General features: G+C 53.1%; 2 protein-coding genes across 9 annotated transcripts in view; one reads left to right on the forward strand and one right to left on the reverse strand.

Annotated features, from left to right (window-relative positions):
- Tns1 (tensin 1) overlaps positions 1 to 25,464 on the reverse strand; it is a 212,877-nt gene that overhangs the window by 171,761 nt on the left and 15,652 nt on the right. For 3 of the 8 annotated variants that reach the window (XM_074071696.1, XM_074071695.1, XM_074071683.1), the window contains exon 2: positions 745 to 859. In XM_074071696.1, coding sequence (XP_073927797.1) covers positions 745 to 859 — 115 coding nt within the window. Of the gene's footprint in view, positions 1 to 744; positions 860 to 12,360; positions 12,515 to 18,949; positions 19,088 to 22,329; positions 22,402 to 22,878; positions 23,089 to 25,464 lie in introns of those variants that run through there. The other 5 variants (XM_074071684.1, XM_074071688.1, XM_074071685.1 and 2 more) reach the window with 5 other exon arrangements.
- On the forward strand, positions 19,126 to 21,767 carry LOC141422426 (uncharacterized). The gene is made up of 3 exons (XM_074069575.1): positions 19,126 to 19,200; positions 19,279 to 19,575; positions 19,836 to 21,767. Exons 1-3 carry the CDS (start codon positions 19,126 to 19,128, stop codon positions 20,457 to 20,459), a joined length of 996 nt encoding a protein of 331 aa, XP_073925676.1. The 3' UTR covers positions 20,460 to 21,767.

The following is a 25,464-nucleotide window of genomic DNA, read 5'->3' on the forward strand; positions in this document are numbered from 1 at the left end:
CTCCGGTGGCTCCTGCTGCATTGGGGGCCCTGGTGATTGGTGGGATGTAGGGGGAATGGGAGGGAGGTGTCTGGCAGAGCAATTGGGTGGGTGATGGTGTCAGTCATCGGGTGGGTGCCTAGCTTCCTGCTGATTTACCAGTGCAACAAGACACAGACAGTGAGAGCCACACCCCAGGCCCATCCAGGAGCAGATAAGAACAGTGACTGAAAAAGCCTAGCAGCCAGCAAGTTCTCCACTGACTCTGATTTGGGGCCTCTTAAATTCACCCGCAGACTGTCCCAAACTGAGATCTGCCTTTTTAAAAATTTTTTGGTGGGTTTGGGGTTTGAATTCAGGGTTTCATGCTTACAAAGCAGGCGCTCTACCACTTGAGCCACACCTCCAGCCCATGATCTGACTTCTTTACAACACTTCCAGTGCCAGGCACAAGCCACTGACATACTTTCCACCATACACCTCAACCATATGACTTCCACATCCTGCACGTGACCTTCACACAGCTTCCACACCCCAAGTACATGCCATCCACACACTGTCGCATCCTACCCACACCCCTTCCACGTACCACTCGCATGACATCTGCATGCCCTCACACTTGTCACCCTCACACCATCTCTGCCATTTCACCCTACCTGCCACCAGGTCGGGACCCCAGGTACATTTGTCCCGCAGAATCCCAGTCTGCCCCCAGCCTGGCCAGCTCAGGTCCCCAGCAACATAAGTCAGAAGTTAGCTGCTTACCTTTGCAGGTACAGCCCTCCCGGGTGATAGCCTGTCGGCAGATGCCACAGGGTTTCACCTTCTTGAAGGTCTTCACCTTGAAGTGATGGGTCTTGGGGGCTTCCAGATCCTCTGGCTGTGGAAGGAGAGGCATATGGTTCAGACTGAGGTGAGAGCTGGGCTCCTAGGAAGGAGTCAGGGCTCTGGAAAAGTGGGCAGGACAGAAGTAGAAGGGAGGCAAGAGCCCCCCCATGGACCAGAGGAGGGAGGCGGTGTCCAGGGATTGAGAATGGTGTGGAAGTGACGGGATGCTTGTTCCAGGCTCTAAGACTAGTACCTGGTCAGTGAGCAGGGTCCAGACAGCAACCGAAGACCTCAGCAGTCAGGGAACACAGCCCCCCATGGCTTCCATACACCACTTCTTTGTATTTCCTTCATTATTAGGGCATAACTTATACACAGTAAGTGCACTAAGTTAAATGCATTGCTTAATTGGGCTGGGGAAGTAGCTCAGTGGTAGAGCACTTGCCTAACATGTGCAAGGCCCTGGGTTCCATCCCCAGTACAGGAAAAACAAACAAACAAAAGTATTGCTTAATACAATTTACACAGGTGTACCCCATGCAACCACACCCCACACCCCATAAGGCTTCCTCATAAACATCCCCCCAGTCAGTGCCTCCCCATCATAAATAATATGGAGACTTCTATCTCACCAAGGAATCATTTTGCCAGATTTTTAAACTTCATAGAAATGGAATTATATGGTACGCACTCTCTGGCCCAGTTCCTTCATGCAACACTAATCTATGTCACTAAAGTAGTCGTTCTTCTTCTTTCATTTCTGTATAGTATTCCATTGTATGAATGCCACAATGTACTTATCCATTCCACCACTGGTGCTCCTTAATGTCCCCAGCCCAGGTCCCCAGCATGCCATTTCCTCCATTCTCTCTCATCCTTTCACCCTTACCACTCTCAGCCCAGGAGGCCTCTTCCAGCTTTACTTTTATTTTCTATTGTTGCTTTATGAAAATACGCAAGCACAATTGTTTTTGGCAGTGCTGGGGATCAAACCCAGGGCCTTGCACACACCAGGTCTCACTATGTAGCCCACGCTGACTTTGAACTCAAAACCCTCTTGCCTCAGCCTCCTGAGTGCCAGGATTACAGGCATGTACCACCACACCAGCTACTTTTCCTGTTTTAAACCACACCACCTCTCACATGAAAAGAAAAATAGGCTGGGGCCCAAGTTTTCCTCTGTGTCTGACTTGCCAGTAGCCCCTGTGTCAGTCCCCACCCCACCCTGCCACAGGCCTCAATGTCTCTTCTAGACAGCACCACACCCCTTAAGCTCAGATGGTCTGTCCTTTGTAGCCACATGTGGAAATGCATTTTAAGCCATAAAGCCCTGTACAGACACCGCCCAGGCCACAGCCCAACCCAGGCACAAGCTGGCAGAGCTCCCTGGTCAGGGGACCCCTCGCTCCCCAGGGAAGCTATCACCTGCCCCAGCATCCATTCACTTTAGGACAGTGGATGCAGAACCAGCAGGTCCCCGACCCCTTCTCCTGGACACAGCGTGTCTGACACCACTGCATACACACAGACACAGAGTCACAGACCCTGCAGTGTGCATGGAGGATTCTGTTCTTCCAAGTCCCTTTCCATGCACCTGATCCCAGAGCCTCCCAACTCTGACATTGGTCAGAAGGGATGACTATGTGTTTGAAGGATGAAGAGTGGCCCCCAAATTCAGCATGTCTAGAACTCCTATTGGAAGCCAGTACAGAGGGGAATCCTGGGGAAAAATGACTAAGTTATCAAAACACAGAGAGGAAAAGACAGAATCAGAGACAGAAATCCAGAGAGGCAAAGAGGCAGAGTGGATTGGTGGAGTGGTTCAAGTGGTAAGAGGCCCTGCCTTTCAATCCTGAGGCCCTGAGTTCAAACTTCGGTGCCACCAAACAAACAAGGCAGAAAATGAGCAGAGACAGAGAGACGGCCGGGGGTGAGGGGGAGCAGACAGACAGAGAGAGATACAAAGAGCTGAAAAGATCAAGATAAAGGCACAGAAGAAGAAAGACAGAGACCAACCAATAAGTACACACTGAGAATGACAGAGATTAGATGGACCTATGCAAAAACTAAGAGGGGACCGAGGATCAAAGAGTATAGACAGACAAAAGGACACAGGAGCTCCCAAAGGCCAAATCAGGGAAGATCTGAGCATCAAAATACATAATGATAGCATGGCTGAAGGAGTCCATTGTGGTATAAAGAAACAAATGAATAAATTGAAGGTGTGATAAAAATAGAATATTCCCACAGTCTCAAAGCATATCCCCCATCATACTTATAAATTACAGAGTGGGGAGAGGAGCTTTTCCTGGCAGACTCCTCCTCAATCAAGTCATGGCCAAAGTTACCATCACGCGTAATGAGACGAATCGAAGTCATGTACCTCAGAGGAGGTGACTGAGAGCAGAACGTCGCTGCAATCTTCCTGCCAAAAAGGCACAACCTGAATCTAATCAAGAGGTAACATCAGGCAACCCAAATTGAGAAACAGTCTACAAATTAAACGGCCTGGAATCTTCCAAAGTGGCAAGGTCATAAAAGTCAATGAAAGATGGAAACTTCCAGACTGAAGGAGACTAAAAAACATGACTGACCTGGAGGCGCAGCTCTAGGAGTAGAGTGCTTGCCTAGCAAGCATGGGACCGTGAGTTCAAACCCCAGTTAAAAAGAAAACCAAAGTGCCCATAAGGGCTTCATGGAGACAACTGACAAAATTTCCATGGAGTTTGAGAATTAGGTAGTTGTAGATCAGTGTCAGCTTCCTGACTTTGATGGCTGTGCCGGATTAGGTAGTAGGACTTGTGTGAAACTCAGAAAAGTTTTGGAGGGATGGACACAGTGTCAGCATCTCAAGTTCAGAAGTAAAAGGTCTTTGCACTGTATTTTCAACCTTTCTGAAGTTTGAGATTATTTTTAAATTAAAAAAGATAGACAGAGAAGGTGGGAGGCAGGGGAAGCAGACACATAAACCCCAAAACAGAAGTGAGGGAACTAGGAGTGATACCTGGAGCCCATCAGTGTCCCCTGGTGGCCAGGATGGGCAGCAGTGCTCACTGAGCAAATCCAGTAAGCCTCCCCCAGGTTCTGATATTCCAGAGATCTGGGTTCTAGGAGCTAGGAGGGGTGGGGAAGGGGATACTACCCAGGCCCTCACTCAGTATCCACCCCACCAGGAGTGGCAGCTAAGTCCCCTCTGTTCTGCTATCTTACCTCTCACCTTAGGCACTGGCTGGCTACCTTCCCAATCAATTTCTGTCACAGACATTTCAGGGAGGGGCCCCAGCCCAAAGTCAACTTCAGCAGCCCTGGCCTGGGGCAGGGACAGGAGAAGGGAAGAACTTGGGGTCCAGTTGAAGGGCTAGCTGAGGGAGTCAGACAGGAAACTTGAAAGTACCCCAAGCCTTCTTCTCCCGCCCCACTAGTTCATCCCCCAAACTCCTGTCCCCACACCCCAAGTCCACCTCTTCCCCCAAAGCCCAGGAAGAGAAACCTTCTTCCCAAGGCATGGTATGGTTTGGGCAGTGATGTCTCCCAACAGAGAGCAGATGAGCAGCAAAGGGAACCTTACAGACTGTTAAGTGAATGCTAGGGCTCCCCCTCATCTCCACCCCCCCAGGTTTGTCTATCTTGCCTACCCAACCCCATAAAATCTGAGTTTACAAAATCTCCCCTGCTGTGGGCCTGGAGGTCAGTTACCCTCTGACCTCCCTCATGGCCTTTCCACAGCCCCTGGGACATACTGATGGCTGCAGAGAGGGGACGGTTGAGGAGACATCAGTTCTCTGTGAAGAAATCATGAAACCATGGTGAGAGGGAGAAGAGCCATCTCAGATAAGTGACCCCAGCTCTGCTGGCCTCAGCTTCCCTTGCTATGAATCTGGCCAGTGATCTTGTGGAAAGAGTCACCATGTGGGTTTAAAGGTCTCTCAGGCTGGTGGAGAAGTGTTGGGTGGGTTAGCCAGCCTCCTGTCTCAAATTCTGAAGAGACCAGGCTGGGGAAGGGACCAGGATCCAACTGTGAGGCACTACAGGCCCACAGGCAGGAGGCAGACCTCCACACAAGGGCAAAGAGAACCGCTCAGCATGCCAAGTCAGAGTCTGGGCCAAAAGGAAAAAAACTGAGTACATGGCTGCTACCCTGTCCCCACCCCTCAACCCCCGAGATTACTCTGCAGGTTCAGGCAGAGGATGGACGCAAATCCCATTAAGTAAAAGGGCCCATAAAGTGCAAAGTGCTGTCCAAGGGCAAAGGCTTGTTGTGACAATGATCATGGGTTTCCTGACAAGTGGCAGACAGCCCGTGAAGCTGTGCCTTGCTGGATTAGCTAGCAAAATTTAGAGGCAGGAGGAGGCGTGGCCACAGCAGGGAACGTCTAGTCTGTGCAAACCCCCACCTCCCTCAGGAGTCAGAGCCCAGAGAAGGGGAAGGGGTCCAGCCTGGAAGTCATTTTTCCCCACCCAATGACAAGCTCACCCTGCAGCAGACGGCTTTCCCAGCCCTCAGGATCATCCCGGCCCTTCCCTCCTTCAATTCAGCCAGCCTGCTGGCCAGAGCAGCACAACCAGAGGGGTGCGGCACAGCTGGCTGGACAACCTTGGCCAGAGGCCTCAGCCTTGGGTGGGGAAAGCTGCTTGCTGGTTCCTCCCTCCCCATGGGGCAGAGCAGCAGGGGGTAATGTGCAAATGGGGCTGACAGCCCCAGGTCTCCTGAAGCTCAAGAGCTCCCCCAGTGAAGTTTCCTAAGTTTTGCCCCCCACAAGGCTCCCAGTGGCCAGTCAGTCCTGACAGATATGGGAGAGGGCAGAAATCTGTCAGCTAGTGAGCAAGGCAGCCTGGGAAAGGGGGTGACCACAAAATGAAACTAGGACAGGCCTGGAAGGTCAATTCTACCCTCTACCTGCCTCCTAGCCATCCATCCCTCATTGTCTCTTCGCCTTTAGGCTGGGAGGTCTAGTGGGCAGTCCAGATTCTGGCAGTCCTAGGACACCTTAAATTCAAACTTTCGCCACCCCATCTCACCTTCACTTACACACAAGTTCCCTCCCTCCCTGAGTCACTGGCCAGCTAATGATCTGCCCATGTTCTCGGTCAGCCCCAGCTGGGGTGGAAAACTCTGACTCACTCTTAACTCCTCCCTGCCCTCCTCACCCTCCCAGCCAACCAGTTGCCAGATCCTGGAAACTGTGCTTCCTAATTTCCCCCTTAAATTGTCTCTCCTGCACTTTTTAATCCTCTGCCTCTGTCCCCTTGCAGCCTTGTCACTTCTGCCTAGGGTTATTGCAACAGCCTCCTGGGCCCCCAACACTGGGCTCCTCCAGGGCTGTCAGGAGCACAGCTACAGTTCTGTGGGGCCATGACACCACACTCACCCCAAAATGCCCCCCTGCTATCTTCTTAACTTACTTTGAAAAGTTTAAATGCTTTGGAAAAGATGAATACACATATGCCCTTCTGGATTCTCCAACTGCCCCCCCCCCTGCTGTCCTCTACTCAATCACAGTGCACTGACCACACAAGGAAAGTTCAACATCAATACAGGTCCTATTTCCTCTAAATTCCCTCCTGCTCATGAAGGCCTGTTACTGGGGCCTGTTTAGATTTCGCATTCAGGATCCAATCAGGACCAAGCATGACATTTAATGGCTAGTCTCCATCCTTTACCTAAACACGTTGTCTGCCTTTTTATTTGTCATGTCTCTTTGGTTTAGTTTGGTTTGGTTTTGAGTCAGAGTCTCACCCTGGAGCCCAGGCTGATCTCAAACTCTGGATCCTCCTGCCTCAGTGTCCTCAGTGCTGGGATTACAGGTGTGTGCCATCATGCCCTGCTTTTATTTGTCTTTTATAACATTGGGGGTTCTGAAGATTCTGGGATGGTTGTTTTACAGAACGTTCCTCCTTCCTTTTAGATTTTGCCGGTTTCTCACGGTTCACTTAGGGTCACATTTGGGGGAGGAATATCGCCTCAGTCTCCCCTGCTGTATTCAGTTGCTCTTTCTCTATGACCTTGTTGTGAGTTCTAGTTTTATGTTGCTTTGGCACCCATCCTAAGTACAAGTTTAACGTTCTCACACCAGAGCAGGGATGTCGCCCTGAACCCAGATCCCAGTTTAACCGCCACCCCTGTTCCTCAGTGTGGTCAATCCAGATCACTGCCTTCTAGTTTCCTGCTGGTGAGTACCTCCCTGTGGGACAGCAACATACAGCCCACTTGACTGGCTGTGCTGCCCCTTACAGACCATGTAGGTGCCCAGTGACCATCTCAGTCAGGGCGACCTCCTACAACTCACACCAGCTTGCTTTAAACACATCAATTAGGATTCCCCATGGGAAACCTGTTTAGACAATACCCTGGACCCCAATAAAGGCTTTAGCCCTTGACCTCTCCCTCTCTCCCTGTCCCAGCTCCCTGTCCTCCGTGTGCGAGTGGCCTCCAGGGGTGCCAAATATCCACAGGGCCTGTAAGTAATAACAGGCCTCATCTCATCACTGTATTAAAGACCTGAAACTCAAATATCCCCTTAGTAATCCTGCTCCTCCACTTGTTGGCTGGGTGCTTCCTTAGCATCTCTGTCTCGCTCTATTAATCTGTTAAGTGAGGTAATAATTGTGACTACCCATAGGTGGTTGTAAGGACCCAATGCAATCTGTAGTCAGTGTGCACCGGACTGGCCCACCAGGTGGCATGTACCTGAATGTCCCCCTGCTCCATGTCCTCCGTCTCCCAGCACATGTGAGCCTCAAACAAGTCTGAAGGGCCGAACGGAGTAGAGTCACTTGTGCCTCATTACCTGTAGTACAGACCTCCCTCAGAGGGGACTGGGTCCCCTTCTTCGCCAGCCCCAGGCAGCAGACACTGGTATCTCCTAGCTTTGACTGGTCATCTCCTTTGACCCTAAGTAGCCCTGGATCTCCACAGACAGGAGGAGGGCAGGGACCAACATTTGCTGAGGTCCATTCCATGTCACGGAGGAGCCTGAAAGACCCTCAGCCCCTGACTTGAGCTCCTGATCACCTCTCTCTCTCTCTCTCTCTCTCTCTCTCTCTCTCCCTGTCTCTCTCTCTCTCTCTCTCTGTTTCTGCCCGCTCACACACACACACAGTCCCCAACATTTCTGAGCATTGCTGCCCTGACTGAAATCAGCTGCTGGACCAGGAGGGTACAGAGATGTGGACAGCCTGAGGCTGGCAAACAGGGCAGGTGCCATGGTGAGGGACTGGCCATTAATCCTCACAGTGACCATCCTGTGATGAGGCTGAGGAGCTGGCCCTGGGGGGGACAGGGCTCACTAGACTCTAATAGAGGTCTGTCTAGGCAGGGTCCTGAGTTCTCAACTACTGCACTAAGTAAGCATGATCTCCAACTGGGTTTCTACAGCTGCATATGGGGACAATCTCAGGGAGCCCTGACATCCTATCAGCAGGACCAGTGCTTATGGATCAAGGGCCATCTACTGGCCACTTCACCCTTGTCCTCAACTACTTTTACCTCCTACTCTTGAGTTTCTGAAATCTCAGTTTCATCTTTAAAGCTAGTTTTAAAATTTATCTCCTGAGCCAGATGTGGTGGTACACACCTGTAATCCCAGCACTCAGGAGTTGATGGAGGAAGATTGTGAGTTTGAGGCCAGCCTGGGCTACATATCTCAAAAAAAACCAAAACTCCCAGGATTTCTTTGCTAACAACCCCCCATCCCCCAATTCATGTTAAGTCACCTCTTCCCTCACTTACATGTCCCCACCACAGGTTCCCTCTTGGTAACACTCATCATACTTGTAACCATTTAGTCAATATCTGTAAGCTGCTTAAGGAAAGTAGGTACCCATAATTGTCAAGCAATGGATGGACAGGTGAGGAGAGCTTAAATAACCAGACCAGTAGCTGGTTTCTTCCTCACAGGACCATCCACTGTCCCTTATCCCTGGGATCTTTTTCAACCCACAAATGCCCTCCCAATACCCTTCCACTTTTCAGAAACACTGAGCCCAATAGCCCCGTGGCTTTGAACAGGCCACTTCCCTTCCACAAGCCCCCCCCCTTCACCATGACTATAGGCTAGGTCTCTTCATCCCTTCCTACCTTACAGAATCACAGGGAAGTTCAAATGAAATTGTCCAAGTCAAGAAAATGTATATGGGTAAGGCACAGAGGAGCTAAGGAACTTGCTGGGACCATGGAGCTAGTCAGTAACAGAGCCAAGATTTGCACTGGGTGCTGTCCAAGTCCACACTGCAAGACAAGACCTGCACATATGGGGACTTTTACATCGTTCCCCATTCACCTTGACCCTGAATGTCTTGTCCAGAAGGATTCCCAGGTTGGGAAGGTGGCAAGTCAGGTTCTATCCTGACTCTCACTTCCTGGTTGGCCTTGAAAGTGCACCACCCTTGAAAGAAGCTAATGTTCACCAAGCTCTTGGTGTATGAGGCGCACATTCCTAGATGCATATGGATCAGCCTATGTACACCTCAGCACCCAGGTTGGGGGTGTAGCTCATGTGTGAGACCTTGGATTCTATTCCCAGCACAGAAGTAAAGAAAGAATGAAGTGTAACAACTCTGCAGATACATTTAAAAGAAAAAAAAAGACTAAGGCACAGAGATGTGAAGCTTCTTAGCTGTGGTCACACAGCTACCAAGTGATAGGGCCAAATCAAACCCAGACACTGAACTCTCAGCCAGCACGCTCTGCTTCCTCACAACACTACAGAAAGACCACCGTGTGCTGCCGTTGCTCTCCAGCTGTGTGCCTCACAAATCAGTTTTGGGAACGTTTTTGCAAGACAAAAGTCGCTGATTAGTCTCACACAGCCTCGCCCACCCTCAGGTCAGGTGAGGTAAAGTTTTAGAGGGAGCAGGGTCAGAGCGGAAGGTCAGATTGGGATCTGCATGGCAGGAGCTGCACACAGGAATTTAGGGGCTCACGAGGACCCTTCTGACCAAAACGTGTGCTCAGCACTGAGCAGGACACCAACTCCCAAACAGAACAACACATCATTGTCTGTAGCTGGAAGCGGCCTTAGAGAATAGTGTCCAAGTTTCTGTGAGGTCCAGAAAAGTCGAGTGACCAGCCCTAGGCTGTACAGCTTGCTCAGGGCAGAAGCAGGGCTGTACTTGGCTCCCAGCCCCTGCCTTGGGGGCTCTTTCTCCCTATTTAGGAAGCAGAACGGCCCCCCCTCTGGAAGGAACAGCCTACAGCTCCGGCTCCACCCACACTACACCAACATGCTCAATTAATAGGCGTGTAATTATTTTCTAAATAAACCCTACTTGACTGTGTAATAGCAAATGGAAGCATTTGATGAGAAAATCAGGTTATGTATAATATATAGCTACGCTCTTCAGCTAATAAAGTGCTTTTTACTCCTAGAGCTTGTCAGAGCTGTGTGCTACAGATGTGCTATTTTGTGAACAAAACATCGCAGCTTTCTCCAAACAGGGACATGTGAACATACGTGAACACATGTATTCACTGAAGTCCATAAGACCTGCCTCCTCCACACCTTGCCTCGATTTACCTCCCTGAAGCTGCAGATCCAGTCAGTTCTTAGCCTCAGAAGAGACGGACAGAGTCCTTGGAAAGTCCGGAGAGACACAACCTGCAGGGTATCCCACCACACCCTTCCCAAGGAGATCCTCCCCTATCACATCTGGGTCCCCAGGATCCCTGAGCCAGACAGGAAGGATGGAGTGCAGGTGAAACCAGCATTTACTGAGCACCTATAGTATGCCTAGATACCTGATCCTTTGATGTGTGTTATCTCTGTCTCACCCTGGTCATGGAAGGTGTGTATTACTTTCCCCCTTTCATAGATCAGGAAATTGAGGCTCAAGATGCAAATTATCTTACCCACCATCACCCATCTAATAAATCATGGAACTAGGATTTGAACTCAGCCTTGCCTGGTGTCATAATCCACATACTTCCCACAACCAGGCTCCTCTCAAAGCACAAGCTGCCTCCCTGGCAAGGTTTTCAGGTCCTCCAAGCCTCACTGCATGACTGGTGTCATCCACCCTTCCATCCCCTGCCACAAACACAACCCAGCCCAGCTGAGGCCCACCCACAGGGAGGAAGGCTGCAGATACAGCTGCCTCAGGCAAGTGGGGATGGGAGCGAGAACCTAGACACACCAGAACTGCTTCCTCCGTCAAGCATACCCTACCCTGGTAAAGGGCACATGAGCCATCAGCAGTTACAGGGGCCAGGGCATAGAAGAGAAAGAGGAGAGCAAAAGGATCAAGGGGAGGATGCAAGTTCTTCTAGTCTTAACGAAGTCCCAGGCACTGACCCCTTTCTCTACCATCCTCAGTTCACTCATAGGGAAACTGAGGCTCACTGGGGAGAGGCACTTCTCCCAAAACCTTTCAGTGGAAGTGGCCTCTAGAGGCCTCACTGCATCGACAGTAGTCTCTCACTCCTGAGAGTCTAACCTGCCCTTCTTGCTGCCGGGCTGCCTTACTACCCGCTGTGTTGTGTAACCTCAGCACAGACCGAACTTAGCCACGGCTCCCATTTTACAGACGAGAGCAGCACCCTCTATGTGGGAAACTCCAGGCTTTTTCAGTCTGTCATCCAGACCCATCCCTGCACCCAGCCACCCACCACCCAAACACCTCACCACAGAGCCCATCTTTACCTTTCTCTTCTCCACCCAAAGCACACTGGCTGCCAAGTCTGACTTCCTGCAACTGCTCTGAGCCTAGGCTTGCTTGGGCCCTCCTAATGACTGGCCAGCACAAGGAAAGGGGCAGGAAAGGCCACATCTGGATCCCAGGCCTGCAGCCCCCTCCCCCAAACAGCTATGGCTCTCTGAGACAGACATAAACCTCAGCCAGGGATGACTTCCTCACCCTCCTGACCTCAGTGCAGGGCCCTGCAGAGCCCCTCTGAGTAAGGGGTCCCTCTCAGCCCTGCCCCCACCCTTCCCACAGCAATCAGCTACCTCCCATCCCCCCCTTCCCCAGAGCTTCTGCCTATAACTGGTCTCCAACCTTTAACCCTCCCCATGTAGCCCCCGTCCTATTTGGCCACCTCGGGGCACCCTTACCCCATACAAGCCTTCCTAAGATCTTGGTAAGGATGGAGGCTATGGAGGAAGAGATGGCTCTGGTTAGAAGCTGAAGTAGAGTCTGAAAAGCATATAAATGATGGAATCTGAGAACCTCTACCAACATGGCTTTTCCAGGTTTAAAATTTTAGGTGACTATCCCCTGTACCACTCACCCCTCCTCAGACTATTGCACTGATCCATGGAGGGAGTGAGGAGAAGGAGGCAGGACAGGCTCTAAAAAGAAACAAACTTCTCCTGTGGTTTCCTTCCACTCACAGCGCCTAGACTCAGCTGGGTGGTGCTGGGGAAGAAGGGGGGTTTACCGACCCCTGGAACCAGAGCCTGAGTCCTGTTGAAGGAAGGTGCTTAGGCTGAGCGTTGCTCAAGGAAGTCTGTCTTTCTGTATGTACCCCTCTTCACTCGAACACTCCCCCAACTGCAGGCTTTCAGCTGAAGGATGGGGGAGGGCATGCAACCACGGAGCTAAAATGGCCAGACCTACCCAGAGCATACAGGACAGACAGATCCACGTCATCTTCAGCGGGTCCTGTACCTTGGTCCACGCAGGGGCTTGCAAAGGGCCCCCCTGAGCTCGCAGCACCCACAGAGCAAGCAGAAGGGAGCACAGAGTCCTCCGCTAGTTGGCTCAGCCAGCATCTGGGCCTCCAGCTCCCTCCCTCCTTCTCCTCCTCCTCCCCCCCTCCACCCCCCTGTCCCAGCCTCCTCTCTCCTTCCTCCTCCCAAACTGCACTGGTGGCTTGGGGGTCAGAAGCCAGGCTTGGCATGGGAAATGAAGGGGACAAGGCCAAGGGGGAGCTGCCAGAGGCAGAGCCCCCTCTCCCCCAGCCCCCCACCCTCATATACAGAACCCTGTGAACATCCTCCTGATTTGGGGCAGGCAGACCTGGGGTGTGCTCTGCACTGCAGACCAGTCCAGGGCCCCAGAATGCACCAGACCATGGATTGACAGACAGACAGCCCCAGTACAGCAAGGTCTGCACATCCCAGGGTTCCTGGGCCTCTTCCCGCTCTCCATAGTCTTGGAATACACACTCATTTGCTCACACACAGCTAGGACAGACAGACCCTGGTGCCCACTGGCAAGCGCCAAGCCAGGACAAAACAGGCCTTGACACAGGAGAAGCCCAGGAGGTGCAGAGGTGCGGCCCCGCCCCCAGGCCATGGATTTCCTCCCAGTTTTTTTCCTATTTCTCCCCCCACCCCCTTCTTTCTTTCCTCCAAACATCTGTCCCAGCCCTTCCTGCCCTTCTGAAAGGAACCCCGCTCCAGGCTCCCAGCGAGAGTCTGTTTTTCTTAACTGTACCCAGGGCCAACATTTGGTTTGCATTTTCCCACTTCCTCCTCCTCCTCCGCCCCTCCCAGGGCCCAGTTTTTGCCTCCCACCATTCCCCACAGTGTCCCCTTGCCCCCAAGCCCCCAAGCCCCCAAGCTCCCATCTGCTTCCTCACCTCATCCCCTTCCCAGGGGCAATTGTTTGAGATTTTGAGTGTGGGAAGAAGAGGGGTATCAAATCCAAATATATTCCCAGGGAACCATGCAGGGGAGTCCAGAAAAATCTGCCCCAGGCCCCCATTGTCTGGATCTACCTCCCATCCCCAAATAGTCATTTTTCTCCCTGACCTCTGGCTATGGCTGGACCAAGAGCGGGTGGATGGGAGCTGTGAATCATCACCCTGCTTTAGAGCTGTCCAGAGGAGGGAGAGGGGCTCAGCCACACACATACACAGCAGGCCACAGTCCAGCACACATAAACACACAGGGCCCCACCCAGAGTAGGCACTTGGAGACCATTTTCCTGGACTGAGTGACTTAGCGAGACAGTCCTCTGGCCTGGGTTCCTCCAAACACACGAGTATGTTGTACATACCCCAGACCACATGCACAAGGGGTTCCATCTCCCCTGCCCCTCACCCACCCACCCACCCAAAACCATGCCTTGCCACTCTGTCAGCACCTCATACAGTACAACCCCAGGGCTCCTCCCCCATCATGTGAACCTGCCCAGCCAGGTGTACAGGCTCCCAGCCCATGATCTAGCCGTGATATATCCCTGGGAAACCCAGGATGAGAGGGAAACACTTACTCTTCATCTGAAAAAAAGCCTGCCTCATTCAGATGCTCAGGCTATGCCCTACACTAGGGACTAATCATCACTGCTTGGTCATTCTGAGTTGGGCAGACAAGACACTGAAGTGAGGTGTCTAGTCTGGTTCTTCCTCGAGCAGGTGCCTAAGTGAGGAGTCTCTGTTCTGGTGAAGGAGTTAGATGAGAACCTGGGTCCCCTCTGCATCCTTCTCCAAGTCCCTCTGGGAGCCATGGGGCTAGAAAGGCCTGTAACCCCTGCCCTAGGCAAAACCACTCCCAAGCCTGCTGGGCCCACCTGGTAGCCAACTTGAAAGGGACCAGAATTCTACATGTAGCTGGCCTACAGCCACCATGGTATTCACAAAGACACCTGAATGCCCTCCTTCTACTCCCCCCCACCCCACCCCACCGCTGGAGCCCAGAGCAAGGTTCTTGGAGGCCTCTGAGTCCACACACTGTCACCAACCCTTCCAGCCTCCTCCAATTCCCTCAATAAGCTCAAGCACCAGCAACTCATCCTTACTCTGCTGTTCCCCCAGTACTTCCCTTCACTGCTGCTGTCATCATCACCAGCACCTCCCAGCTGCTATCACTGGAGTTCTAAGAAATCCCTTGGAGCTTCTCAGAAATGCTGGAAAACCAGGTCGAAGGCTGAGTCACAGCAATACCAATATGCCTGGCTTCCCACGCACCCCGGGGGGCCCTATAGCCCCATGTCTGCTTCCCTGAAGCCCCTTCCAATGGGACGGAGAATGCAAGCCACAAACTTTAATATTAGGGTTTCTCTTGGGGGAACCCTGCCTCCAAAATTCCCTGATCCCTCTTTCCAAGCCTAGGTGGGGGGGTCTCTCCTGTATCTTAACCTTGCCATGCCAGCGAGTCCTTCCACCTCTGTTAAATGTTAACTTCGGCTACCTAGACATGTCTCTAACTGTATGTAATGACCTGTTCCAGGGTGGTTATCCATATTCCTTCTTCACAGCCAGCTATGTTCTCCCCTACCCATACACGGGAGAGCTTCTTGGACAAGGACAAGTCCTGGGTTTTGTATCCCTTGAGACTGGTACACAGCAGATGCCAGACACAGTTGAATAATGAATGAATCAACAAATCAACCAATGGTCCTAACCTACAATTCCCTGTCCAAACCTTCCTGCTCTCCCCTGTCCTCGATACCCATGGTGCCAGCTCCTCGCCTCTGAACTCTAGCAGACTGCAGACTCTCCAGAAGTTTGGCTCATTTTGAGAACCCCATCCAGTGTTTGAGAACCCCATCCAGTGCATGGCCCATGTCTCATACACTGGGATATCAGAAACATACTAGTGAGCTGGCTGGGTTTTCTGTCAAGTGACCCCAGAAGACTTGGAACCCAGCCACCACCCTGTGCACACCCCCACCCTGGCAGTTCAGCAGCAGGTTGGTGTTGAATTGCCACTCTTCCCTCTGGCTCCTCCCTCTGGCCCCCTGCACAGCAGCCAGCTGAAGAAACAGAGGCAGGACTGTGGGCCTGACTGGTTCTGGGTCAGAGGTAGCTGCCAGAGGCAGGAGGCAAGGTAAATGTGAGTAGGAATGAGTTAACGGCCTTGGCAGCCAGAGCCTGGTTCTCCCAACTCCCTTCTCAGTTTTTTCACCTGAAAAATGGCCAGGCAGATGATCCCCAGGTCCACCTTCTGCAAAGTTACAAATTTCCCAGGCCAAGGCCAATCCAGTCTACCTCTCATTTGAAACTTATCCATCAAAAAGTCTTTCCTGTTGTCTCACCCATCTCTTATTGCCACATTAAGCCCTCCCTCTGTCACGAGTGGTCACAGAATCTGAAGGTCACAGAACATCAGAGCCAGATGTTCTTCAAGTTCAGCTTGCCCAAGAGTCACAGCAAGAGCCTTCAGGTGCCAGAGAGAGGATGAATGAGGGGAGCAGGCAAGGGGTAACAAGACCTGGACAGGGCAGACCAGCTGGTTCCAGCCATGGTGGCATTAGCCACCTGAGCCTCCAATATCAGCTGTTTTGATTTGGCAAGAGAAGCCTCAAATCTCTATTCTTATATAAAAATTTTTACAAAGCTTGAAAAAAAATGCAAATTTTTAAATGTTGGATTTTTTTTTTTTTTAAATTTTGAAGGACAAATTAAACCGTAGGCCTTTAGGACACCTCTCACTTAATCTCACTCTGACAACACACTGCACATGAGCCTAGGCAGCTGCCCCCCTTCCTAGAGCCCCAGGTGCCAGGCGGTACAATCTGCCAAGGTCAGAGCCCATCAGGAGCACAGCTCCCGTTTTGTGATATCCAGACCCCAAATTTCTCTTAAGCATCATGCCAGCCACCATAAGGCCAAAGTCAGGCTCTCAGATTCTCCCGCAACCCTTTGGCCCACAGCCTTTCATCCTTCGGCTGCCCACACAACACCCTCCCTCCCAGCTACAGCTTTCCCACCGGTGTCCAACTGGAAGCCCCAACAACACTCTAAGCACCCCAGCTGCTGGATCCACACCCTTATATTCTCTGATCTGTTAACTGTCTTCCCCACTCCTTATTCAAGGTCTGGCTGTGGCTCCAGGGAGGGGTCAGCTGCCCAGGCTCAGGTCTGGCTCAGTGAGGGTTGGGGAGCAGGGACACATGGAGGGGAGCCAAAGCCATGTATCAGGATGAAACCAACTGCCTCCCCAGTGGCTCCAGAAGAGCTACAAGAAGAGATGTGGGTGCAGACAGGGTCTGACCCCTGCTACTCCTAGGCCTCCCTTTCAAGCAAGCTGTGCTACTTCCTCCTCCCATCTAGGCTTGGCCTTGGAGGTCTGGAAGCTGTGACCCCTGGCAAAGCCTCCACATTCCACTGTGCTGGATGTTCACTGCCCAAATGAGCAGGCATGGTGTGAATGGGGGCTTGAGTCCCATCCATGCCCCCCTCAACAAGCCCTGACATGAGACGCATCAGCCCAGAATGCCAGTCATTTCATCCTAATGCCCACCAAGGCCCCACCTGGACTAGGGGGACCCTTCCCCACACCCACACTGCTCTGAGTCTGAGGTTGCTTCCTGGTGATCCAGAAACCCGAGTGCTCCCTGGGAGAAAAGGCAGAGCTCCACCAGGTCCTGTCCAAAGCCTCAGTTTTCCCAATTGACGCAGGAAAGAACATACACCCCTCATTCCCCTTCCCCTACCTTCCCTCCACCAGCGCCCAGGGTGGGGACAGTGTCTGGGCCCAGTCCCAGTAATTTTTAATAAGATCCTTCCCTGAGCTCAGCTCCATGATCTTGATCTCTTCCCCAGTTCCAATTTCCTGCCTGACTCAGTCCCCTCCACAGCGGCGGGAGGGAGGAGGCAGCTGCAGCTGTGCATCCAAGCCCAGCCCCCAGCTCCAGTCCTGACCTCCTCAGAGGAGGTGGAGAGTGGGATGAAATGGCTGGATCATCCTCTAACTCAAATGAGGAGGGGGAATTGCTAGGCAGCTTGGGATCCACTGACCTGGTCCTGGCTGTCCATTTCCCACTGCAGAGGGCCTTTTCTCAAATCTGAAAATCTTGTCTCCACAGCATCTGAACTCAGAGCCCACTGGACTGTGAATGGGATTCCAGCCCTGCGCGCCACAGCTGCAGCACCTGCCCTCCAGCCAATCCCTGGGGATGGTGCATTTTGCTGAAGGATTTCAACGCACGCCTTAGGTGACTGGGGCAGAAGCCTGCTGGCAACTTTCCCCACTGCGGAATGGCAGAGAGGGAAACTGAGGCTCAGAGGCAACACTTGAGAGAAGGAACTAGAAGTTCAAACTCCCAATAGAATAGAAAGATCCTTCCCATCCATTTGGTTGGGCAAAATAGATACTGGAAGAAACCTCTCCATCCCTGGCCTGCCTGAAGGCCTGCAAGACAGAAGCCCTCACTGATGAAAAGGGACAATTAATAATGAAAATATTCCTAATTTTCATCAACTACTACTATAGAGTAGGTGTATTGGTAAATATCTTAAGCACATTATTTCATTTAAGACTCACAATAATTCAGTGAGGTAGGTGTTTTTATTAGCCCTATTTTACAGATAAGAAAACTAATACAGGCAGATTATGTAATTTGCCCAGGTTTACAGCTACTAAGTGGGAGAGCCTGAATCAAAAGTCAGGAAGGCTGGCTCCACCGCTGGCACCCTTAACCAGAATGGTGTACTGTGCCCCCACCCCCAATCTGGGACCCACCTGACTCTCCAAGGGAGTGGAGAGTGGGTCAGAAAGACAGGACCCTCAGTCTGGGGGATACCTCCCCGCACTAAAGGCTCCTGGGGGCTCTAAGTCTCAGTGTTCCCTTCCCTACTCTGTGGTCATGTGCTCCACCGCACCCATCCTGAAAGCCCTACCAAGGGGATCTCTGGAAGGATGACAAGGAGAAAGATACTCAACCAGGTCACCCCACCCTCAACAGGACACATTCCCACAAGACTTCTCCTCCCACTAACCCAGGGCCTGGTCCCATCCTCTGTCCAGTTTCCTAATCCTTCCATCCTCTTGAATAGGTGGAAACTGTTCTGAAGCCCTTGGACTCCATTCCCTGTATCCCAGCACTTTTGATACCTCTCTGCCTTCATTCTGGGACCCCTGATGGTGGAAGGGGGGGTGCATTTCCAGGAACACATATTCTCGTCCTACAGAAATTTGAGATGTTTAGAACTTCCAGAAACGTCCCTATGTACCCAAATCTCCAGGGCCCTCCCAAGCCTCCGGTGCTATTCTGCAGACTTCTAACTCAAACCCAAGATGCTAGAGGCAGCATTGACGAGCAGCAGCAGCTACTCCCCCTCCTGGTCTTCCAACATGGGCTAGGGCTCTCCAGGAGTCCCTAAACTCTAACGAGAGCCAGGCTGACAACCGCCAAAATGATAAGTCCCTGGGGGTGGAAGGGTGATAATCAAAGCGGATGCCAAGGGGACTAAAGGAGTGGATGGAGGAGCGGGTTGGAGGGCTGGAGGTGGCCAGGTTTGGCTGATGGCGTTTACCTGGCTGCGGAGGCAGAAGAACAGGGGCAGGAGGCACGAGAAGAGGTACTTGCCCCATCGGATCACGCAGGAGAAGCACCAGCTCAGCCGAGTCATGTTGCCCCCCGAAAGTGGGTGCCCAGGACGCGCGGGTCGGGAGAGGAGGACCGGCTGCGTCGCCTGAGCACAGAGATGGGATGGAGGGGCAGAAGGCTAGCGCCCGGCCGCCCCCCCGGGTCTCCCCGAGCATCAGTTCAGGAGGAGCAGCACGGGTGTCCTGCCCCCTCTAGCGGGAGGAGCGGCGCTATTAGACCGCGGTGCGACCCGGACCTGGCTTCATCTCCAGTTAGCCCCTACGGGGGTCGCGGACGGTGGCCGGGCGTTTACACCCCCCCCCGGGACTTCCTCTGGCGGCTCCCTCTCGCCTCCCCTCTGCGAAGGCGTGCCAACCTCCAGCTTCGGCTGCCTGCTTCCGGGGTGGGCTGCAGGGCGGGCGCAAAACCCTGGCAACTTCGGAGGCTCGGGGAGCCGCGCAGACAGGCGATCGGGACCCAGCAGACACGGTGCCAGGCGCGGGGCGTCCGCCTGCGGGAACGAGCGGCAGCCGTACGAGCCGGGGCGGCGGCAGCATTGCGCTCCACGCTGCAGTGAGTGTGTGAGTGTGCGTGTGTGCGTGCGTGGATTCCCTCCAGATGTCACTCCAATCCCCATATTGCTCCCCAGAGCATAATGTGATTAACTTAAACGGAGGCCGCCGGCGTCCACCACCGAAGCCGAAACCTCCTTACGCAGGGCGTGCCCGAGGGAACACAACTTGGAAAAGCCGCTGTCCGGGCCTACAGCCACCCTCTGACCCGGGCCACACCCCGACTTCTTAGCGGGTGTCTCTCTCTCTCTCTCTCTCCAGACAACGCGGGGAAGTGAGGGCGCTCAGAGGATTCAAAGCACCCCAACAGGTTGGAAGGGACCGTTGCTGAGAGCCGGACAAGGAGCTGATGTGCAGCCTAGGATCAAAGCTGCCCCCTCCCTCCTGCTGGGGTGCCGGCGCCCCTCTTCCTATTTTCACATCGCTGAGGGGCACAGCCCGTCCCTGCCCGCACGGTGCTCAAGTGAACCGTGGACGGAGTACTCTCAGGAATACTATTTTGGGTCATCACATGGAGGCTCTGGCGGGAGGGGGGAGAAAAGAGGGGAGAAGGAGGTGCTGGACTCCGGAAAGAGATGGAAAGAGAAACAGAGGCAGACAAAGGCAGAGCGAGCCAAGCAGAGATCCCGGAGCAGACCGGTGAGCTTTGCCCCTGTTCTGTGGCTGCCGAGAAGCTGCGAGGGCAGGCAGCCAAGCCCAGAGAGAAAAGGGGGCGGGAGCTGGAACCCAGCCTTTTCCGCAGCAACAGGCCACAGAGGCGCAGCCCTGCGCCCCCCACCCCCACCCTCTGCGCTTGGGTTTCCCTCAGGGCCGTTTTTCCTGGTGATGTATCGCCCTGTCCCCTTCCTCCCCTGCATCAACCACAGTCTCTTTCCCAACTTGTAGACTGAGGGCCTGAGAGTGTCTTGCTAGCTTGCTTGGCCCCAAACTCTTCCCAACTGCAAGAGACTTCTCAGGCCCTGTCCCATCCCCATGTCTCTGCCCACCTCCAAATAGCAGGGTCCAGCACTTTGGGAGACCCTGGGCAGGAACATAGGGAGAGGCGTGCCAGTGAGGGAGAAGGAAGAGGTTGCTGATGATGTGTACATAGAGAGGGGGAATGACAGACATTAGGGTCCCTTGGCCCTGAACAATCCCCAAGCAAGAGGGACCACTATCACCCAACCACACCACCACCACAAAATCTCTGGATGAAAGCTGGAGGAGCACCAGGGAAGTAGGTGGAGAGAGAGGTAGTGTGACCCCCACTGAAGCGAGCCCATTTCTACCAAGCCAAACTTTGCTTGTGCCTACCATCCTAGTGAGGAGCCTGGTACTTACTTCTAAATCCTCTAGGCCTGAGAGGGGCCTTCACTATCCACAGCAACCCCTCCTCTCCCCGCCCCCCCACATACACCTTGGGACGAGAGGAACTAGATAAGGAGACAGAAGGAAATGAGGCTTAATCCATAAGCATGTGGAGTGAAGTTTAGTTGAGACGAGTAATCACTTGCTAAATTTTTTAAAATCTGGAGGAAGTTCCTCAGATAAGATTGGCTGGTCTAGCCTAAGGGAGGAAGGCAAGATGACTCCTGGAAGGGAGGGGGGAAGATGGGAGGGGAGGGTCAGCAGTGAAGAAGAGATCCAACCTCCCTAGCCTGATGGTGAAGCCTCAGGAGGCAGAGCCCTGCATTTCCAGCCTCTGACCAGCAGGAGGCGCCTCAGGCCAGTGACCCTCCCTAGGCACACACAAAGGTGGGTCTACCAGCTTTCCCCTCACATCCTCTGTCCCCACCATGCCCCAGGTAGATTCACACTAGGTGTCTCAATTCTTGAAGGTCAAGGTAATCCTGCCCCAAATCCTCTGTTCTGTTTCCAGCTCTAGGGAGAGATTGGGATTCTAGGAATAACTGCAATTCCTCTCTGAAGCCATTCTAGGACTTCCTGGAAGAGTCTGTAGCGAGGACTTTCTTTTCTTCCAGTTTCACCAAAACTCATTGTATCTAGCCCATGGTGGCTGCTTAGTACGTAGTTCTTCCCTCCTCCGGGCTCTCCTTCAGGCCCCTGACCCTCAGAGACAGGGATGCACAACTCTTTGTCATGGAGCAGACCTGGATACTCACACTAAGGGACCAAGTGTGAGGCCAAGGCATGGTGTGAGGGAGGGATTGGGTGAGTGAGTTTGTCAGAGGGCCCCATGTCAGATCCCACAGAGAGACCTACCTACAGCACCACCCCCCCACCCCCCAGCCCCCACCCCCACCCAGCTCCTCACCACTCCCTCCCCAGTGGTAGTCACAGTCCAGGGGAGACTGTCAAGGTTAATTGGTCCTCTGAGGACTCCTGGTCCCCCTGCCTACAGAATGTGCCTTCACCAGGGTCCCACAGATCACAAGGCCTGTCTCCCAGTCCTGCCACTCCAACTATGCAGACTGGCATAAAAGACTGTTATGGGTTTGCCAGAGCCGGAAAGAGTAGGAACTTCTCCCACACACCCCACTCATGTTCATGCAGCCAAGGTCTGGATTCTGGGCACAGGCCAGGGAGCAGAGTCCAGTCCACAGCCAGGTGGGATGGAGGCTGTGTGTAGAGACAGGCTGTTCCAAGCCCTTCTCCCCAAGTGTTCCCAAGGTCAGGGCCAGGAAGGTCCCCTTCCCCCACAGAAAATCCAAAGAACAGGAAACTTCCCAGAGCTGGCAGTGCAGGTGTTGGGAAAACAAAAGAGTAGGTCATGGCCCACTGGTCCCCTGGGATAGTCCACAGGAGGAGGACTTACCTGGTCCAGGGTAGGTACAAAGTCTTTTCTGTCCTGGGCCCTGAAGGCCACAGTGCCCCTGACTGGTTTTGTCTGCAGAGGACAAAGGCAGCTCCTGTTAGGGGAGAATCCCTTGGGCATCTGATCTGAGGCTCCAGGTCTCGCTTTCACACCCAGAGAGCAGTGCACAGAGACGGCTCCCCCGGGACTTCCCAGCCCTTCTCCGTTAGAGGGCACAGCTCCTGCAAGCCCCTTTCCCTATCCACCACTTGCTCACAACTAGACACGTAGTTCCCCTACCCTCTGCCTCAGTAGACCCCGGTGGCCACAGATGGCTCTCTCCCTTGGGGGCAGATGGGGCTCTCCCAGCCCCTAAGCCCCTGCACCAGAGATAGATCTCACCAACCACACTCATGGGTGAACTGCCTAACCAGCCACAAGGCACACAGAGCTCACACCCAGCCCCAGGACCTCTCTCTACACACCAGAACAGAAGTTCCTGCAGGACTGGGCTCCGCCTCCTATAGACTCCAGTGGCAATGGCTCCAAATGAAGGCCTTCTTTGCCTACCTCTTTGGCATCCTTGGAGTCCCTCCAGCCCCATCTCCGTGTGACACCAGTACCAGTATGTCCACTCTTCATAGCACTTGGTCCTATCCCTTCTTGATACATTTGCTCACTTCTTCACTGTCTCCCCTTCTTCCCCATCAAAATGCCCCTTCTAGACAACATGTGAGTAGCTCCTGGCTGCACTGTAGTACTTAGTATGGTGACTCATGTTTACTGCCCGCAGTTTGGTAAGTTGGTTGATTGACTGGATGATGAGGGAAGAAGAGGAGGGAGGGAGAGAGAGAAGTGTCATTCCTGTTACCAAATCCACTGGGCCTTCCCACAGCCCTGGTTTATGGGCCAATGTGGATTGGAATTTTCAGCATTCTTGCTGCTACTGCAGGGCAATGAAGTCTTTACGTGTCTCCATTCCACATACCCCCAACAAGGTACCTCATGATCCTGTTCCGAAACAGATCCCCAATATCCTGTACCGATTCCAATTAAATTAAAAAAAAAAAAGATCCAACCCCTCTCTCTAACCCTGATTTCCATAGGACACTGAGGACCTCAGAAGTAAAGCCAGGGATTACACAGAAGCAAGAGGCAGTATCAGAACTGAATGGAGGTCATCTCTGGTCCATCACTTTTCCATAGCACAACACAGCAGCCAGAAAGTGGGGGAGGGAGGGGAGCGGGAATGTCTTTCCTAGAGGTGTCCCAAGGAGGTGGAGTTCATGGGTCCTCTTTCTCCCTCTGCCACACTAGCCCAGGCCTCTAATGTCTCACAGTCATGAAGTTCCCCTTGATACCTAACCTCGCAAATTCCGGACCATTTCCTCAGCCGGCCTTCCTAGGGAAGGAGAATAGCTTGGTCACTTCTTCTGCACAATAAAAACCTTTAGACACTGGCGGCTCATTATTCAAGCCCCCACCCCCTCGCCACCCCCCACTCCTCTCTATTCTCTCTGCTGAGAATCCTGATCCTCTGGGCCCCTTTCCAAATGACTTCTATCACCACCCAGCAGCGACATGATAAACGGTGGGTGGGGGAGGGCTGGGGACAGGCCTGATGTGATGGTGGGTATTGACCCATGGGGGAGCCCAAGGCCAGGGGGTGGGAAAGGAAGGGCAGGAGCTCCGAGGTCACCCCGGTCATCCTTCTGTCCCTGGGGTGTTGGTTGCAAGACCCAGCATGGAGACTGCAGGCCTGGGAGCTGGGCTGCTGGGTCGGAGCCCAGGCTCTTGCAATGAGATTATAGCAGGGACGGTCTAATTGATTCTGATGGAACTAGGAGAGAGAGGGAAATGAATGGAGGGTGCGGAGGAGAGGAAGGAGGACAAGGGAAGGGGGGACAGGGAGGGCTGGTCTGGGAAGCCCAGCTGCATCAGCACCCCACCCTCACCCTTCCACCCAGCCCCTCCCCTTCCCACTGGCTGCTCCAGCCCAGAAGCGGACAGAGAAAAGAGAGTTGGATTATGGGGGCATAGCAAGTGGGGAGCTGGCCTTAAGCCTCTGAGCCTAGGAACCAAGATGCCACAGAAAGACAAAGATGTGACAGTGACTGCCAGACAGCTAGAGATACCAGGAGGGAGAGACAGGCATAGGGAGAGAGGAAGCACAGATATAGTCAGAATTGACTGTCAGATTCTCTGCTCACTTCTCGTGCATCCACATTCCTCTCTGCCCTAGACCTCCCTCCCATCAGCCAGCTCTCACTGGGCTCCTCTTGAGGGTGCACTTTCAGACTATTGTTTCTGCATTGTCAGGAGGGGTCTCAGAAGTGGGACCCCAGGGCTCTCCTATTCCCCACTCAGCACTCAGTCAGTGCTTACACATGTCCAGGGAACTATGGACAGAAGGAGCCAGATCTGTCATTGAGACAGATCCCAGGTGGTGCAAGACAGAGAGGAGGGCAGGAAGAAGGAAAGGTAACGAGAGAGAGAGAGAGAGAGAGAGAGAGAGAGAGAGAGAGAGAGAGAGGATCCAATTGGGAGAGGGGAGTGGACTGCAGAGGTGAGAGTGTGCCATTGTGAGTGAAGAGAAAGAGACAAGCAAAGCAGGACCCAGGTGAGTTCAACAGAGAGAACCAGAAAGAAGGTGGCCAGCCCCTCCCATCCTAAACAGGCAGCCAGTGAGGCAGTGAAGGACCAACATCTGAGTGAGGGGAGGAAAGAAACAAAGGAAAGAGGAGAGATGGCATAGAGGGCAGTCAGCCAACCAGGGAAACTGAGGCACAAAACAAGACAGGCCTGGCCTCATTCCCTGGCTCCTGAAGCAGCATGGCTAGAGGCTCTCCAGGCACTCCAGCCTCCCAGCCTCAGAGCACTGAAGGACCAACTCAGAACTGTAGCCACTGGGCTGAGGGCTTCGGTTCCTAACTAGAATCAGGCCACAGCTCAGGCAGATCTGGAACAAGTTCCTGGAGTGGGTTTAGGAGATGCAAGCCCACCAAGATGTAGTACTTCACATCAGAAGCAGGTTCGACGGCACACCAGTGAGCTGGCTGGACCCTGCATCTGACATGAGCAAAATCTCTACCACCCCTCAAGTCAAAGCTGGAGGAGCCGACTGGCCTACAGACTTCCAGGCTCTCATCTGACCTG

This window comes from Castor canadensis, chromosome 4, assembly GCF_047511655.1.
Source record: "Castor canadensis chromosome 4, mCasCan1.hap1v2, whole genome shotgun sequence".
Classification (NCBI taxonomy): domain Eukaryota; kingdom Metazoa; phylum Chordata; class Mammalia; order Rodentia; family Castoridae; genus Castor; species Castor canadensis.

What these genes read in the sequence shown, in the direction of transcription:
- LOC141422426 (XM_074069575.1), top strand. Translation starts at nt 19,126, where the DNA reads ATGGAGGGGCAGAAGGCTAGCGCCCGGCCGCCCCCCCGGGTCTCCCCG. An exon ending in GTTCAGGAGGAGCAGCACGG is followed by an intron (nt 19,201 to 19,278) that starts GTGTCCTGCCCC and finishes ATCTCCAGTTAG; the next exon opens with CCCCTACGGGGGTCGCGGAC. An exon ending in GCATTGCGCTCCACGCTGCA is followed by an intron (nt 19,576 to 19,835) that starts GTGAGTGTGTGA and finishes CTCTCTCTCCAG; the next exon opens with ACAACGCGGGGAAGTGAGGG.